Here is a 17,800-nt window from a genome sequence, read left to right as displayed (position 1 = left end):
CCAGATGCCAAGGTTTGGGCAGAGTGGTGGAGGCGGCGCTCCCTCAATGTCTTGATCTTAAGGTGGGGGACTGTCTTTGCGTGGGGAGGGGCTTTGCGGGTCCCCTTCCCTGCGGGAAGCGTTCCTCCACCCACTTACCATCTGTCAAGGGGAAGACCCCCCCCCCCCAAAGGGCAGGAGGTCGGCCAACGTAGGGGCCTCAGGGCCCCGGTGGGCCCTGTGCCCCTCGGGAGAGCTGACCCAGACCTCGACTCCGCCCTCCTGCCGTCGCTGCCCGGCGCTAAGACCCAGCGGGCGCCCCCGCCCGGCCCCCTCGGCGCCCCCGCCCGCCCGCGCGGCCTGGACGCCTCCTCGGCCCGGGAGAGCCGGCCGGCGCGGCGCGGCCATGGGGCGGGCGGCGTGGGGGCTGTTGTGGCTGCTGCTGGGCAGCGCCGCGGGGCAGTACGAGAAGTACAGCTTCCGGGGCTTCCCGCCCGAGGACCTGATGCCCCTGGCCGCGGCCTACGGGCACGCGCTCGAGCAGTACGAGGGCGAGAGCTGGCGCGAGAGCGCGCGCTACCTCGAGGCGGCGCTGCGGCTGCACCGGCTGCTGCGGGACAGCGAGGCCTTCTGCCACGCCAACTGCAGCGGCCCTGCGCCGCCCGCGGCCTCCTTCCCGGGGCCCGAGCCCGGCCCCGATGGCGGCCGCGGCGACGAGTGGGCCCGCGAGCTGCGGCTCTTCGGCCACGTCCTGGAACGCGCCGCCTGTCTGCGGCGCTGCAAGCGGACGCTGCCCGCCTTCCAGGTGCCCTACCCGCCGCGGCAGCTGCTGCGCGACTTCCAGAGCCGCCTGCCCTACCAGTACCTGCACTACGCGCTGTTCAAGGTGGGTGCCTTCCCCTGCGCCCCCACCCCCCACCCCCGAGACCCACCGGCCCCACCCGGGCTCCTCCAGTCCCGGATCCTTCCGCCCTGCCTCGCCCTCCTCCAGCCCCGCCGCGCCCCCGGTCCTGGAGCCACCGTCCCACCTCGCCCCCCTAGGCCGGGTGCCCCTCGCCCCTGGCGCCCCCTGCCCCGCCTCGTCTCCTGGGCGCAGCTGGGGCGCGTCGTTCGGAGCCGGCATCTGATTCCGTCCGGTCTCGGAGCAGCATCGATCGCACAACCAAGGACAGCCAAGCCCCCTTGTGCACTCAGGGCTTCGATCTCTGGCCCTTCCGACCCTCTCTGTCCCTGTCCCGCAGGCTAACCGGCTGGAGAAGGCGGCGGCCGCGGCCTACACCTTCCTCCAGAGGAACCCGAAGCACGAGCTAACCGCCAAGTATCTCAGCTACTACCGGGGGCTGCTGGACGCCGCCGAGGAGCCCTTCACGGACTTGGAGGCGCAGCCCTATGAGGTGGGCTGGAGGGGTAGGGCTGGCCCTGACGCTCCTTCCTGACCACCGTCCCCCCGCCCCCCGCGGGGCTTGTACCGGAGGGGAGGTGTTGGAGGTCTCCCTGACCCCTCTGACGCACCCCTCTAGGCGGTGTTCCTCAGGGCTGTGAAGCTCTACAACAGCGGAGATTTCCGCAGCAGCACCGAGGACATGGAGCGGGCCCTGGCTGAGTACCTGGCCGTCTTTGCCCGGTGTCTGGCTGGCTGTGAGGGGGCCCACGAGCAGGTGGACTTCAAGGACTTCTACCCGGCCATAGCAGGTATTCCCCTCTTCCTCCAGATCCCTGTGGGTGACCCTCTCACCCACAGGGCCCTGCTTCCCAGCGCTCCTAAGGCCTCTTAACGTGTAAGTATTCATCCCAAACGCGTGTATGGAGCACTCAGGAGGTTCTTGGGAGGTGCACAGAAATAAGGTGTTATCCCTGCCCTGGGAGCCTTCAGTCAGTGAGAAAGGCTACAGTCCTGAGTGTCCAAGGTGCTAGGCGTTGGTGCAGAGAGGTGGTGACATCCCAAAAAGGCCTGAGGACGTTGGTTTCACAGGCCTCAGGCGGAGGGCAGTACAGGTGCAAAGGTGCCGTGGTCATGTGTACAGAAACAGCCCGGCAGGTGTGTGCAGAAGGCAGTTTGTGGCCAGAAATCGCACCTGGTTAGGGATCCCTGACCACGGGGTGCCTCAGCGGGGACAGAAAGAACTCTCCTGAGCTTCTCTACCTAGGCTTCCCACCTCCAAACCTCATCTGCCTCAGAATGCCCCAACTCCCTCCGGTTTTGGGGTGGGGGTTGAGCTGCGGGGGTGGTAAGGCGGCCCAGGCCACAGTAGTTGCCTCAGCACTGCCCTTTGTATCCTGAGCCAAGTCTTTACTGGCATTACCTCCTGTGGTGGCATCGGCTGGGCAGGCACCGGCTCCTCACCACTGCCTCCCACCCCCTAGATCTCTTTGCAGAGTCCCTGCAGTGCAAGGTGGACTGTGAGGCCAACTTGACCCCCAACGTGGGCGGCTATTTCGTGGAGAAGTTCGTGGCCACCATGTATCATTACCTGCAGTTTGCCTACTACAAGTGTGAGCATCCTGGTGGGCTTGGGATGGGGGGGGGGCGGGGGAAGAGAAAGCATTGCCCTGAGAGTTTTACAGGGTCGTGGGGAGCCGTCCCTCATATGTGAGGACCCTGCGTGACGGCAGGGAAGGCTGGGGGTGGCAAACAGGTGAGAGGAGGGGAAGGAACAAAGAGCAACCTTAGGAGAATTCAGAAACCTCTTGGGTAAATGGGTAGCCAACGACTCCACCACAGTCGACAGTTTACAAAGGCCTACCACATCTGTTGATCTCACTTGGTGCTTTCACCCATCCCCTGCAGCTGACATTACGGGACCCATTTTTCAGATGAGGCAACTGAGGCTCATAGAGCTCAAGGGGCCATTAGTCACATGGCCAATGAAAAGTAGCACCAGGATTTATGGCTCTCCTCGTCTGGGGGAGAGCCTGGCATCCACGGGGGCCGGGATTGACGAACTCCAGAGTTCTTGCCATGCAGAGCTGCCAAAATTCAGATGGAGGCTGGAGTTGGAGTGGAGGAGCTAAGGACCAAGGGGCCAGGAGACCATTCATGGGTCCGTTGGTGAAGAGGTTGAGGGCAAGGCTGCTGGGCTCTCATTCTCAAGTGCCATTATTCTCCAGCTGTGTGAGCTTGAGCAGTTTACCTAACCTCTCTGTGCCTCAGATTTCTTGTCTGTATATTGGGGATGATGATAATGGTGAGGCTTAAATGAGTTACACGGGCTTGGCATGTGGTAAATGCCCAGTACATTCTAGCTTGCATTATCATTTGGGTGGGGTGAAGGGGCCAAAAGATACTGTGGGGTGGGGGGGACAGCTGGGGAGCCAGGAGCACTGGACTGAAGTGAGAAAGGGGGACGGTCTAGGAATGGCTTGTCCCTGAAGGCGGGGAAGTATGGGGGCTACTCCTCACTCCTGTCCTGCCCGCAGTGAATGATGTGCGCCAGGCCGCCCGCAGCGCCGCCAGCTACATGCTCTTCGACCCTGACGACAGTGTCATGCAGCAGAACCTGGTGTATTACCGCTTCCACCGGGCTCGCTGGGGCCTGGAGGAGGAGGACTTCCAGCCCCGGGAGGTGGGCACTGCCTTTGGAGGCACTCTTGGGACAGGTGGTTTTAAAAAAAAATTCTGGCTTCTTTGGAAGGCAGGGTGGGAAGTGAAAAGAAAGACTATGGGTGGTGATTGGAGTCCTGGGTTCAAAGCCAGCCCCACCCGCTCAACGGGCCTGGGAACATTACTGATCCTTGCTGAATACGTTGCCTCACCTACAGAATGGTAGCACAGCGCCCAGGCTGTGGGAGGTGCAAAAATACCCGTCCATTACCACCTGCTCCCCTCACCACTCTCACTGCTGGCTTTTGCCCTCCTTCCCAGGGACTCCCTAGCTTGGACCCACTAAGGAAACCCCTGGGAATCTAGGGCAAGACTGGCAGCCATGGGGCACATGGTGCCACCCTCGATTTCCTTACTAGTGGCAGACATTGCTAATCGATTAAAGAGCTCTTTCTAACAGAGCCCTCCCAATCCTCCCTAACCTCTCCAAACAGCTATGATTTTTCAGTCAGCATGTGACTGATACCTGTTCCTTGCTCCTTGAGCTGAAAAAGCGTGCGGGGGGGGGGGGGGACCCAGATCCCAACTTGGCTCCTCTACCATCTGGCGGCAGGCTCTGGCTTACCTCACTTTCCCCCCTTCCTCTCAGGAGGCCACGCTCTACCACAATCAGACAGCAGAGCTTCGGGAACTGCTGGAGTTCGCACATATGTACCTGCAGCCAGATGATGAGGTAAGTGGCCACTTGCTCTCTAGGCTGGGCCATGGCGGGGACCCTTGATCTCTTCCTGGAGGGCCTCTGTGCCAAAGCTCGGCCCTACCTCGGGGGGCAGTCAGCTGCTCCTTATCTATACCTGCTCTTTGCTCCCCACTCAGTGTTCTCATGCTCTCCTTCTCTGCGTGTCTGAATGTTGCCACATAACTCCCCCAGCCCAGCTCAAGTGGCGCTCCTCCGGGAAGCCCTCCCTGCATGTTCTGGCTCTGCCTTCTGGGCTTGCAACACCAACTGTGACCCTCTGTGCCTCCCTGACCCTGGAGTTACTTGCAGCCCTGATCCATCCCTTCTCCAGCCAGTCTCTCAGAGGTTCGTGCTTTGGGATGGGGGACCAGGTTATTCCCAGCTTTTCCACAGCGCCTGCCCCAGAGCTGGCACCGGGAAACTGAGTTTGAATGAACCAGTGAATGAATGAATGCCGGTGCCAGGAAGGAAGGACTGAAGTGTGATCCCTTGATCCTGAATGAGGGGGTTTGGGAGTCCAAATTTCTGTGAGGTGTGGCTGCTTGGCGCTTATTTATTTATCCATCCCCCACTTTGTTCACTCACCCGTGCCCCCACTCATCATGCATGGGGGAGGGGCTATGCTGTTTGCACCCCGGCTTTGGTGACAGCCAGACTTGGCCCCTCTGCTTACCAGCTGGGCAGCCTCCAGGCAAGTCTCAGGTACCTCTTGAACTTCGGTTCCTGCATCTCAAATGGGGAGGGTGATGCTGGTGTCACAGCATTGTGGTGACCGTGAAATGAGATCAAGTATGGAAAGCATCTTCCCCAGAGCTGGCCCAGAGCAGGTGCTCGGTGGATGGTGGCCATTTTTATTACACTTATTTGTGGCCTGCTGTTTGCCAGACAATGTGTGGGGCTGGGGTAAGTTGATGAAAAGGTACAGTCCCCTTCTCAAGCAGCTCACAGTCTAGTTGGGGAGGCACAAACAGTGCTCAGGAGAGGTCAGCACGGGGCACCAGAGGAGGGCTCCATATCCAGCCAGGGTCATCGGCCAGGGCTGAATCCTGGAGCTGATGCCTGGCATTGGTGAGTCAATGAGAGCGATCCAGGCACGGGGTGGGGGTGGGGGGGCAACCGTGTTTCTGGCCAAGAAATTGCATGAGCAGACAGCATGCAGGGAGTAGCGGCATCCGCTATGGCCATGGAATTTATGCTTAAAAGGATGGCCTTGGAGAAAGCAGTGCTTACGCTAACATTGACTCTCTGTCGGGGGAGCCCCATACATCGGTGCGGGAAGTGGCAGTTTGGGAATGGGACCTTGTGGGAGAAACCCTCAGATCAGTCCTGTGTGGGATCTTGAGACTGGGGAAGGAGGGGCTTTGGGGGCTGAGATGGGATGGGGGGCCCCTCGGCCAGGAAGGGAGCCGGTCTGGGTTTGTGCCTGCTGTGACCTCCTTTCTTTCCCTACCCTGGGGCTGCTGTAGATGGAGCTGGAAGAGACAGTGCCGCCTGTGGAGCCCAAGGATCCCCCATCCGATGCCGAGTTCGAGGGGGAGGGGGACTACGAGGAGGGCATCTATGCTGACTGGTGGCAGGAACCGGATGCCAAGGGTGATGAGGCGGAGGCCGGTCAGTGACTCGAGTCGGGGTGGAGGGTGGGGATGCAACCTGGGATGGAGGTTGGCCACAGAAGGATCCACATACTGGGCTGCAGAGGCAGTCGGAGCGCCAGGACCTCCCGCCTCGGGGGGCTTCTAGCCTGTTAGCCAACCCTGTCCCACTTTGTGTGTGAGGGGGTGGCATCCTTCTCAGAGCTGGGACCAGCTGAGACCTGTCCTAGGGAGCCTCGCTCCTGCCTGCCCCCTTGCCCCCAGGACAGCCCCCAGATGCTCTTTGGGAGTGGGTGGGGGGGACTAACCTGGTGCTCCCTCCTTTCCTTTTCAGAGCTGGAGCCTGAACTAGCATGAGAAGAGAGCTACCCTTGCACCCCTGAATTGCTGGGGAAGCCTGGGCCCAATGGGACCACCCTCACCAGCCTGGGCAGCAGCAAGAACTATTTATTAAAAACGTAAAATGGACATAGCTGACCAGGCCCCATCCGATCCCACCTGTGAGCGCTGCTCCCCGGGTCCCTCCTGTCTCCTCTCTGGGTCTCTGGACCCCAAGTTGGTGGTGCTACAGCTGCTGATGGCCCTTCCTCCTCCCCAGGGCTCTCCTCACCCGGACAGTCTCCTGAAGAAGGTTCCTGCTCCTCCAAGTTGGGGTCTCAGCCTGAATTTCAGAGACAGCAGAGGGGCAGCCAGTGTCACGAAGAGCACTGGACCAGGAGTCCAGCGGTTTCTGGCACGCTGGCAGTGGGTGCTCAATAAAAGTTTCTTGTTGAATGAGTTGCAGCACCTGGGTTCCAGGCTCCCCTGGGCTGAGGGTGCAGATCCTTCCTTGCCTCCCTCTGCGTCCATCTCCCCTCATCTGTAAATAAGTGGTGGGCGAGGGGGCCAAAGGCACAGTTTTGGCCTCGGGGGACCCTGGGTGGTTGTGAGAGCAGAGTGCAATTGCAGATCTGCCACCAGGGGGCGTGAGCACACAGTTCCTTTCCTGGTCCCTGGAAGATGGTTTCAGATTTCTAACATGGGTTGTGCTGTATTTTCCTAGTCCAGCATTACTTCCCCTCAGGGAGTGTGGTGAGCGTTGGGAGGGGGCTAAGGACATTTACTTCCGGTTTTTACTTTCAGGCATTTACTGGCCCAGGTTCTCTAGGGTCTGAGCGAGCAAGCCCTGCCTTGCTGTGTGCCCATTCTCCCATTCCTCAGCAGAGGTTGGGGCTCCATCGGAACAGCCAGAGGGGCCCTAAGGACACAGTCTGATAACATGAGACCTAACGGTGGCATTGGGACTGCCAGATCCTCTTGCCCAATCTTGCTTCAGCTCCAGGGGGGCAGAGAGTCCTGAGGTGCCGAGGTAAGGATGATTTCAGGTGGCTGTTCGGCGCTGTGACTCACCAGCGTCCTCCCCATGTTCCACAGTGGGAAGGTGGGGGCAAAAAGGGCCTCTCTGGAGAGGGACCCTGGGCCAGGACACGGCAGGTAACAGTTCTGCCCGATTCCCCATGTTTCAGGCCGCCCCGGGGGGCAAGGTGCTGTAGGAGGCTTCTTTTGCTACTGGAGGGTGGAACTGATGCTGGGAAGGCCCAGTTCTCACTGCCCACACCCCTGCCTTCCCTACTGATGGGCCAGGGGACCTGTTCTGGGCCCTGCCCATCTCTGTGCCCGGGAGGACTCTCTGCCTCACCCCAAACCCCTCCCCTGGGTCTTTGGTGGAGACAAAGACAGGAAGGCCAGAGTCGGGCTGCAGCAGGGCTGGGTCAAGGCTGAGGGCACCGGTGACCTCACTCCCTTCTCTCCACGTAGGTGGGTCTAAAGTGGCAGCGTCTCCTCAGAGCTCCCGGGTGCCAGGGTGGCCCTGCTGCGCCCCACCCCTTTCTAGCTGCTGTGCTGTCAGCTTCCACCGAGGCCCCGCCCCCTGGTTCTGGGAGGGGCTGCCCTTGGGGCTGGCACTGCGGAGGAGGGGAGCTGGGATGCGCTGGAGCGTGCCTGCTGTGAGTAGGAGCTTTGGAATCTGGACAGCTGGGTGTGAGTCTGAAAGCGTGTGTGTTCGGGAGCGAGAAGGTCTGTGTCTTGTGTGCTGCGTGGACGTGTGGGTCTGGGTGTGAGCCTGTGAGCCTGTGTACCTGTGTCTGAGAATGTCTGTGGCAGTTTGGGGGGTGACTGTATTTCTGCACATGAGCGTGAGCATTCATGAATGTGTTTCTAGAGGGGTTTGCTCACTCAGCACATGTTTATTTACTTTAAGTTTATTTATTTTGAGAGAGAGAGCACGCACAAGTGGGGTAGGGGCGGAGAGAGGGAGAGAGAATTCCAAGCAGACTCCACACTGTCAGCACAGAGCCCAACACGGGGCTCGATCTCATAAACCATGAGATCATGACCTGAGCCGAAATCAGGAATTGGACGCTCAACCGACTGAGCCACCCAGGCGCCCCTCAGCACATATTTATTGAGCACCCAGTATGTGCCAAGCCCACTGTAGGTTGCTGGGCATACAAGAGTGGGCCAAGCAGGCCAAGCACCCTGGTTTCATGGAGCTTGTGTTCCAGCAGGGAGCTATGCAATAAGCAATAGGTGTTATAATAAAGTTACATGATTAGTCTGATAAATCAAGACAGGAAAATAGAGCTGGGTAGGAGGGAAGGGGAGACCTGAGGGGTGGCCATTTAAGATGTGTGTTGTGTGTGTCTAAGTGTGCGTCTGCGAGTGGCTTCTCTGAGCATGTGGTGGCGAGACAGAGTGCGGGTGTGACGGGGATGTCCCCAGCTCCTGCCTAGGTGCTCCCCCCACGTCCAGGCTGTTGCCCAGGCCCTGTAGCCCCATGTCCCTTACTCAGCTCTCCTTTCCTAGGCAGCCACCAGCCCCTCCCGCCTCTCCCTGATGCCAGCGTCTCCCCATTGCCAGGCCAGCTCCCCAAACCGGTGAGACCGAGTCCCAGCGTGGGCCCTCCAGCCCATTCTCCCAACCCCACCCTGTGGGGATGCCCTCGCCTCCTCCACATCTGTCTCACCTGTTCCCTCCTTACCCTACCCCCCACCACCCCACCCAGCACCTCATCAGTCATAGCATCTGTAGTATAATGGGTAGAAGGTTAGGGAAGGCCAAAAAGGCACGGGGGATGATGACCTCACACAGTAGGGCCAGACAGATGCCACAGAGGTGCCCAGACCCGGAAAGACCCCATCCTAAGGCGAGCATCACTGCTACGATGTAGCAAGTGCCCACCACGTGCTGGGCACTCAGCAGGTACTCAAAACAGTCCTGTGACATAGATAGCAATTCCCTTGTGCTACAGGTGAGGCTGAGGAATGAGAAGCAACTTGTCCAAGGTTCCTCAACTTGTCCCAGTTGAGTGGTGGCTGAGCTGGGTTTGAAACTGTTCTCCCCCAAATCAGTGCTGCTCAGAGAAAGAGAAAGGTGTCGGCTTTGGGGCAAGATGTGTGGACAAAGCCCCCACATTGCCGCAGCCCGGGGAGGGAGGCGAGGGCTTCCGGGAGGGAGGGGGAAGGAAGAGCAGGCTGTCAGGTTCTGTGTCCCAGCCTGGATTCCTGAGCCTGCCCCCTCCCCCACCATTGTCAGCTCCTGGTAATTGGGCCCATGTTAGGGAGCCTGGGTACAGACTCTTGGGGGTCTTGAATGCTGAGAAGTCACGGCCAATGCAGGGGGAAAGTCCCAAGGCTCTTCCAAAATTCCAGTGAATTCCAATGGAAAAAATTCCCCCCTTAGGTTTGAGAAACAGTTCTTTTTTTTTTTTTTTAATTAAAAAAAAATGCTTTTATTTGTTTTTGAGAGGCAGAGAGACAGAGGCGTGAGCAGGGGAGGGGCAGAGAGAGAGAGACAGAATCCGAAGCAGGCTCCAGGCTCTGAGCTGTCCGCACAGAGCCCGATATGGGGCTTGAACCCATGAACCAGGAGATCATGACCTGAGCCGAAGTCGGATGCTTAACTGACCGAGCCCTCCAGGTGCCCCAAGAATCAGCTCTTAAAGTCTCACCCTGGTGTTCCCCTTTCTCTGGGAGAGTAGGGCCCCCCTGGGGACAGAGCGTGACTCCCTGGGGCGGAAGGCCGTGTCCAGTTGGCACTGGTACCAACAGCGTAACCTGACAGAAGTCCCGGCAGCCGCAGGGCCCGAGCGCCCCCACCTCCCTGCAGCTTCCCTATTCTGGGCTCTTCATCCAGTCTTGCAGCTCCTTTCCAAGGACAGCCCTGGCAGATGGCCCTACCTTCATGGATGGGGAAACCGAGGCCCACTGAGGCTAGAAGGCTGGCTTGGCCCCAAGATGGCTCGAGGATGAGGTGGGAATATGTTGGGGCCCCAGGCTACCCACCAGAGCCAGCCCCGGCCCAAACCCCGGGCCGACCTGCGGACACGTCACCTGTAACCACCACCTGCCTGGGTCCCACTTGGCGCCAGGGCACCTGGATAGCATCTCTTCTGTCCCCTAAACAGCCCTTGGGGTGGGAGCGCCTCTCATACCCATGACTCAGGTGGGGAAACTGAGGTAAGGGGGAGGACATACCTGCTTTTTCATACACACCCCACCTTAATCTTCTGAATCTGGGAAGAACTCACTAAGGTAAGTCACTCCCAAAGTCCAAGAGAACTTAACATTTTCTATTTGGGGTCACCTTTTTCATCTTTCCTATTATTTATTTATATATCTATTTTTATTTTTATTTTTTGAGAGTGTGTGCACTAGCAAGGGAGGGGCAGAGGGGGAGGGAAAGGGAGACTCTTAACACAGGGTTTGATACCAGGAACGGGAAATCATGACCTGAAAGGAAATCAAGAGTCAGAGGCTTAACCACTGAGCTACCCAGGCGCCCCTTATCTTTTCTTTTAGAAGAATGGGATGCTATGTTCCTGGAGCAAAGTAAGGAGTGGCCACATGAGATGCCCTCCTTTTCCCTTGACCACTTGGTCAAATCCTGGTGGCCTTCCTGGAGGAAGCTGGGAAGGAGCAAGGTTCAGCCAGTCTTAGTGGTGAGTCTGGTCTCTCTCCCTGGCCGTGGTGGTGTGGAGAGCAGGGGGCTAAAGAGGCCTCGTGGCCATGAAGGACATCCCATCAAAAGCTTTTGAGGTGCGGGGCGCCTGGGTGGCGCAGTCGGTTAAGCGTCCGACTTCAGCCAGGTCACGATCTCGCAGTCCGGGAGTTCGAGCCCCGCGTCAGGCTCTGGGCTGATGGCTCAGAGCCTGGAGCCTGTTTCCGATTCTGTGTCTCCCTCTCTCTCTGCCCCTCCCCCGTTCATGCTCTGTCTCTCTCTGTCCCAAAAATAAATAAACGTTGAAAAAAAAAAAAAAAAAGCTTTTGAGGTGCACCTGTCTGGCTCAGTCGGTAGAGCATGTGACTCTTTATCTTGGGGTTGTAAGTTTGAGCCCCCACATTGGGTGTAGAGACTACTTAAAAATAAAATCTTTAAAAAAAAAAAAAAGGTTTTGGTATCTCCAAATGAGGTTATGCTCATAGTTACAGGGACACAGGGATACGAATGAAGTCAGAAAATGCTTGTCGTATGACTTTAACCTTTAGCACAATTATTTTGACAAACCTGGTTGGTGATGGTGGTTGGTGTTGTTTTGTTTTGTTTTTGTAATATATTAGAATCCTCAAAAATGGAAATGTCCCTGGCTTCGGAGCAGCCCCCCCCCCCCCCCACACACACACAAACACACACACTCTTTGGATGGATCTGGCTTCTGTCCGGCACCCTCTGCACAGTGCAGTCCAGGCCTCACCCGCCCCCACGCTCCCACCCCTCCCTCCCACCACTTCCAGACTCTCTTCTGGGGCCATAAATTATCCATGGGCTGTAAGTTGGCTGCGTCTTCAACGGGAGGCTGAAGTGCTAATGAAATATTCAGAGATCTCAACTTTCAAATTCCCTGGTGGCCACAGGATGGGACTGGGGAAGACAGCATTACAGTACAGGGTCAGGGGCCTCCAAGCCCTGGCCCCAGTTCCCACCCTGCCGGAGTCTGGGGCAGGGAGACTAGGGAGGTGGGGGAAAGGTCTCAGCACCGCCCTCAGCTGTGCCTCTGGGTGGCACCCTCCCCCTCAGAGGCTTCAGCGCCAGTGAGCAGAGGTTACTGATTTTGACCCCTGGGGTCAGCAAGTCCCCACTAACCGCACCCCACCCCCCAGCCCTGGCTCTTGAATCTGCAAGTTTTTCCCCTCAAGTCCCACTTTGAGCTGACTTCCCACAAAATTGGTCTTCATCTCCTCCCAACACACACACACACACACACACACACACACTGCACCCCACCTTGTTTGGGATGGAAAAGACCTAAATTGGTGGGCTGGTGGGCAGGAAACCAGGTTTGTTCGAGTCCCAGGCCTGCCAGGAATTTGCTTGTGTGACTTGGGGAAGTTCCTCTCCTGGCTCTAGCCTCAGTTTCCCCATATATACAAAGAAGGGGGCTCTGATTGTTTCTCCTTCCTCTTCCCAAGGACTCTCTACAGGTGTGGGAGAAATTCCTGCCATCAGGGTGTGTGTGTGTGTGTGTGTGTGTGTGTGTGTGTGCGCGCGTGCTTGTACACGTGTGTGCCAGGGGAGGGGTGGCCTGTCCGTGGGAAGGGCGCCTGTCAGGGCAAGCATCTCTCCTGGCTTGTTGGGAGAGGGAGGGGCAGGCAGGCTGGCAGGCGGGTGGGGCCTCAGCTGTGTCAGCCTGTTCCAGGAGTCGCCCAGACAAGGAACAGCAAAGGGGTGACTCAGGTGGCAAGGTCTCCCCCCCACCCCGAACCAAACTCTCAGAAGGGGGAGGGGTTACTCAGAAAGCCAGGGAGACACAACTCTAGAATACAATCCCAATGCTTGGAGCCCACCCTGTTGAGTCCCTGAAATACTGGAATTGTAAATTGTTGAAGGGTGGGGGGTTAGCGTAGGTGAGGGGGCACCTGCCCAGATATAGTCATTCCCTGGAGAGGTCCTGACCCTCTCTCTTCCACCTCCTCTCCCTCCACCGCCACCTCCAGCCCCTGGTATCTCACCCTGGCCTGGGCTATTTCTAGCCACCCTATCTCTGTTTTCTTGTCTCCCTGTTTTCCCTTTGACATTCCATCCCCACCCACACGCCTTCCAGTGAAGTGTCTTGGGAGCTACCTCTATAATTAAGAGCCCTCCCCTGGGCTGGCTGGGCACACACCCTCAGTACCAGGCAGTAGGCAGTCTCTGGCCTCCAGGCTCCTCCCCTGGACAAAGGGCAGCACAAAAAAACCTGTGATCACGATCACTTCCCCCACCCCAGGCGCCATGCACCATTCTATGTGCTCTTGCTTTCAGGATGCCTGGGCCCCCTCCAGCCAGAAGAGCTTGGGAGCTAGAGGTTCTTTTGCCACCAGTGTCCTCTGCCCAGCCCTGAAGCGATCACAGTGAGCAAGTCCCCCCACCCCAACACCAGCAGGCAGGGGCCGGAGGGCAAATGGAGGCCCACATACAGAGATCTCAATTAGTTACAGACCAAGCTGCCACACTGTTAAGTAAGATGTACCTTGACAAGTATCGCCCCAGGATGATCTGAAAGGCCGGGATGGAATTGAGAGTTCTGACTCCTTCTCAGAATGGGAATGCAGCGGCCTGGGGAGAAGGTCCCCTGGCCCTGAGCCCCTGGGTCATCTGCCCTTCCGTCCCACACCCAGCAGGCTACAAAGGGCTTCCAGCACATGTGTGTTGATTCCCCAGCTGCATGTCCGTGCTGTGTCCATCCCTCCCCCATAACTGCCCCGTCACCCCTTTGCCTAAGTGTGCACATAACACGCATGCTCCTGCTGCCCATTGTCGGGAGAAGGAGCCAGAATGAGAGAAGTGCAGGCTCCCAAAGCAGGGTCAGCTGTGGGTAGGGAATTCCTTTCTGGTCCAGAGTGTGGTCTCAGAGGGGAGAGGGACGAATGCCGTGTAGGCTCCAACCCCTCTGTGGCGGAGGCGGGGGGCATCCCTGGGAGGACCAGAGCAGAGGCAGGACCCAGGGCAGAGGTGCCTTCCCTGTGGCTGTGGATGGCTCTGCCCCAAGGCTGAGAGAAGGCCCAGGCTCAAGATACCGCTGGCTCTTTGCATTGCCTTTGATTCTAGTCTGGCCCACCAGGAATAACTTCCAGCAGCTTCTTTCCTGCCGTGGGAAGGCAACATCATCAACCTGAAGCTTAGCTACCCATCTGTTCACCCCATCCTCATTTATAGAGGTGGCCATCCCTGAGACCACCGTAAGCGGAAGAGGAGGGAAGAAGGATGTGTGTGAGTGCATGTGTGTGCACGCTGAGGAGACGGCACTGACATGCCTGGTGTTTGTGTGTCTGAATCTGTGTCCATCGATGCATACCCCTGAGGTGTCAGGACAGAAGATTGTCTGTCCAGATCTAAGCCCCTGCCTGCCTCCATGTGGGGAAGGGGCCCCACAGAGACAGGGCGAAGAAGACAACGGCATCCCTTCTACCTCCTTCTGTAGCCCCGGAGGTCTGTGGAGGATGAACTGAGGAGGGTGGCCTTGCTGTTGTCCTTTACCTTCCCCCAGGGAAGCACCTCCCATCCCCCACCAGCTCCCTTGCCCCAACACTGGACCCTCATCAGACCCCTCTTTGCCAGTAACTTCCGTCTCTGGGGAAACTTGGGATGAGTCACTGGGTGCCCCTTCCTTCTTTACTTGGAGAACCCAGGGAGCTGCAAAGTTGAATTAACCATTTATGTTCTTAGCGGCTCAAGAAGTCTGCTTCCACTGAGCTCTGGGCAAGAGAAATGAGTTTAAAATTCAGGAATAAGTCGGGGCGCCTGGGTGGCTCAGTCGGTTAAGCATCCAACTTCAGCTCATGTCATGATCTGGCCGTCTGTGGGTTCCAGCCCCGCGTCAGGCTCTGTGCTGACAGCTCAGAGCCTGGAGCCTGCTTGGGATTCTGTGTCTCTCTCTCTTTGCCCCTCCCCCACTCGAGCTCTGCCTCTCTCTCTCAAAAATAAATAAACATTAAAAAAAATTAAAAGAGGGGTGCCTGGGTGGCTCAGTCGGTTAAGCGTCAGACTTTGGCTCAGGTCATGATCTCACGGCTCGTGAGTTCGAGCCCCACGTCGGGCTCTGTGCTGACAGCTCAGAGCCTGGAGCCTGTTTCGGATTCTGTGTCTCCCTCTCTCTCTCTGACCCTCCCCCGTTCATCCTCTGTCTCTCTCTGTCTCAAAAGTAAATAAACATTAAAAAAAAATTTTTTTTTTTTTTTAAATTTTTTTTTTTAACGTTTATTTATTTTTGGGACAGAGAGAGACAGAGCATGAACTGGGGAGGGGCAGAGAGAGAGGGAGACACAGAATCGGAAGCAGGCTCCAGGCTCTGAGCCATCAGCCCAGAGCCTGACGCGGGACTCGAACTCACGGACCGTGAGATCGTGACCTGAGCTGAAGTCGGACGCCCAACCGACTGAGCCACCCAGGCGCCCAAAATTTTTTAAAAAATAAAAGAAAAACACAAAATTCAGGAATACAAAGTGAAGCTAGCCATAAGAAGGAGCTTAGAATAAGGAGACAAGGGTATTCATGTAAGGGAGGCTAGAGAATCTCCCTTCCTGGAGATGTGTCAGAGAAATCCCTGCCTTTAAAGGCTTGGAGGCAGGGGACTGGGTAGGATGTTCTTGTGGCCTTTCCTTCAAGTTCAAGCTACTGAGGAGACAGTGGTTGCAGTGATTCTCATCCCTGTCCCTTGGCTCATCCTCCCCCCTTGAGACCAAATCCCCTAGACAGACAGCTCATTGGAGTAAACATCATTTTCGGATTCTTTTCTGTATCCTACAGATGATTCCTCAGTGCCTGGTGGGCACACAGTAGGTGCTTAGTAAATGTGCAGAAAATCCCTTGATCTGGGAGGAGACACAGCTCTTATTCCAGTCTTTCCTGCTGCTATGGGTGTTACCTCCACCCGGTCCCACCCTGAGTGCTTAGCTTTGGGGCCAGCGTGTTGCAGCATGTTCCAGGCTGACATTAGGGAACATTCTGGGAATACACACACACACACAGAGGCTTTATTCTGAAGCCCTATTTGTGGCCCTCTATTCCACCAGGCTCTTCCACCCCTCTGTAGTCAACCAGTCCTCCCAGCCTGTATGCTGAAGGGGGAAGAAAGGACTTAAGCCAGGCTTGGGTCTGGGGAGTGTGTGTGTGTGTCTGTGTGCAGGGGTGGGTGTGGGGAGGTGGGTAGGGGATGGGGAGAGGTGGGAGAGGAAGGAAGTGAATCCCTAAGGTTGGGAGCTCTATTCTGAGCTGAGGGCTGGCCACTACTGCCTGGCTGGAGCAGGGGAGGGAGAGAGCAGGTGGGGCAGGGGTAAGGTAGGGAGGAAGACACTTAGAAAAGCAAGAGGAGGGGGAATCAAGGAAACTAAGCAAAGGGGAGTGACCCTGGCATGTGGGATGGTATCTGGTTAAGGATGTTGATGGTCTCCCTGGCCTCCTCCAGGAAGGCTTCTTGGATGGCACAGCCTCAGAAGTGAGACCGTTTTGGCCTTCATTCCTTTCTTTGGTGGGAAAGTGGTCAAGGATACTGCTGGGGTGCCTTGACCCAGACCACCCTGGGTGCTGACTTTGGGGCTATAGAACTTGTCTGAAGGAGGACCTTTTCCTGAACACCCCCACCTCCACCCCCGCCCCGGCCTGCAAATTCCCACACACTCCATGTGGCTAAGGGGACCTGTTTCCACTTAACTCTCTGGGAGCCCTTTGAGGGTTGGGATCGTTTTGGTTTTCTGTGTTACCAGAGTCTAATTCGGTGCCTGGCATACGGTTGGTGCTCAAGACTTCAGTGTTGATGAATGAATGTCTATGGTACACTCAGCATGCTGTACATCCACCGGCAGGCATTCATCTCATTAACCACAGAAAGGAAAGACCCTCACCTTCCTAACTTCCTGTGGGGAAGTTCTTTCTGGTACCCAGCCCACAATCTTCTACCACGGAGGGGGCTGTGAGATCTACTGCCTGAGTTTTTCCAAATCCACCATACTTGCTCTATCTTTGTTCCAAATTATTGTTCTCTGTCTCTGCCCAGATTATTTGTTTTTGCCTTTCCCCCCACCCCTCCCTGCTGCTTTCGCATTTTATGTCTATGCTATTATTTCACCAGGAGACCATGTGTTTGGTGGGCCTTGAAATGAGAAGAATGGGGTTCTTGGCCACTTTCTTGTTTCCTGAGTTCTCTGAACCTCACTTTCCTTATCTTTGAAATGAGGTTCATTTAGATGTTCTAATTTTTTTTTTTTTTTCAGAATTGTCATGAAAATTTAAAAACACCCAACTCTTGGTTTTGGCTCAGGTCATGATCTTACGGTTCAGGTTCATGGATTCGAGCCCCGAGTCTGGCTCCTTGCTGTCAGGGTGAAGCCTGCTTGGGATTCTCTCTCCCTCTCTCTCTCTCTCTCTGCCTCCCCCCCCCCCTCACTCTTTCTCTAAAAATAAATAAACAAACTTAAAAAATTAAAAAAAAAACCCATATCATTAGGGGCGCCTGGGTGGGTCAGTCAGTTGATCATAGACTTCAGCTCAGGTAATGGTCTCACGGTTCCTGAGTTCGAGCCCCGCATCCAGCTCTCTGCTGTTAGCGAAGAGCCTGCTTCAGATCCTCTGTCCCCCTCTCTCTCTCTGCCCCTTCCCCGCTGGTTCTCTCTCTCTCTCTCAAAAATAAACTGAAAACAACAACCCATATCATTAAATTCTAACGTTTAGCAGTCGTCCAAGTGATTTCACAAACCTTAATTTTATTCCCACCCCCCCATGAGAGAGATCCAGATAATGTACCCATTTTACAGATGAGGAGAAACAGGATGAGAGATGAAGGTAACTCGCTTGCGATCATATAGCTACTAAGTGGCAGAACCCAAACCCAGGCCTCCTAATGCTAAATCTCATAAGCGCTCCATATTTGGGGGGAAAAAATCCCAACCCAGAAAAAAAAAGCCTATGAAATGCCATACAAATATGTTATTACCACTC

The 17,800-nt window shown here is 56.5% G+C and overlaps 1 protein-coding gene across 2 annotated transcripts; it reads left to right on the top strand.

Annotated features, from left to right (window-relative positions):
- Window positions 1-385: 385 nt before the first annotated feature.
- On the top strand, window positions 386-6,625 carry P3H4 (prolyl 3-hydroxylase family member 4 (inactive)). Of its 2 annotated transcripts, XR_006964722.1 has the most exons (9): window positions 386-865; window positions 1,221-1,373; window positions 1,500-1,671; window positions 2,344-2,472; window positions 3,397-3,542; window positions 4,170-4,253; window positions 5,726-5,870; window positions 6,186-6,351; window positions 6,450-6,625. XR_006964722.1 is itself a non-coding variant. In XM_047093581.1 (8 exons), exons 1-8 carry the CDS (start codon window positions 386-388, stop codon window positions 6,206-6,208), a joined length of 1,332 nt encoding a protein of 443 aa, XP_046949537.1. In that variant the 3' UTR covers window positions 6,209-6,625. The 2 variants fall into 2 exon arrangements, 1 of the variants encoding a protein (XP_046949537.1); XM_047093581.1 differs by having other exon boundaries at window positions 6,186-6,625.
- The last annotated feature ends 11,175 nt before the right edge of the window (window positions 6,626-17,800 follow it).

Source organism: Lynx rufus, unplaced genomic scaffold (assembly GCF_022079265.1).
Source record: "Lynx rufus isolate CCGP_SWC_20201006 ecotype Redwood Valley unplaced genomic scaffold, mLynRuf1.p SCAF_34, whole genome shotgun sequence".
Classification (NCBI taxonomy): domain Eukaryota; kingdom Metazoa; phylum Chordata; class Mammalia; order Carnivora; family Felidae; genus Lynx; species Lynx rufus.
This window is presented reverse-complemented; position numbering and strand designations above follow the sequence as displayed.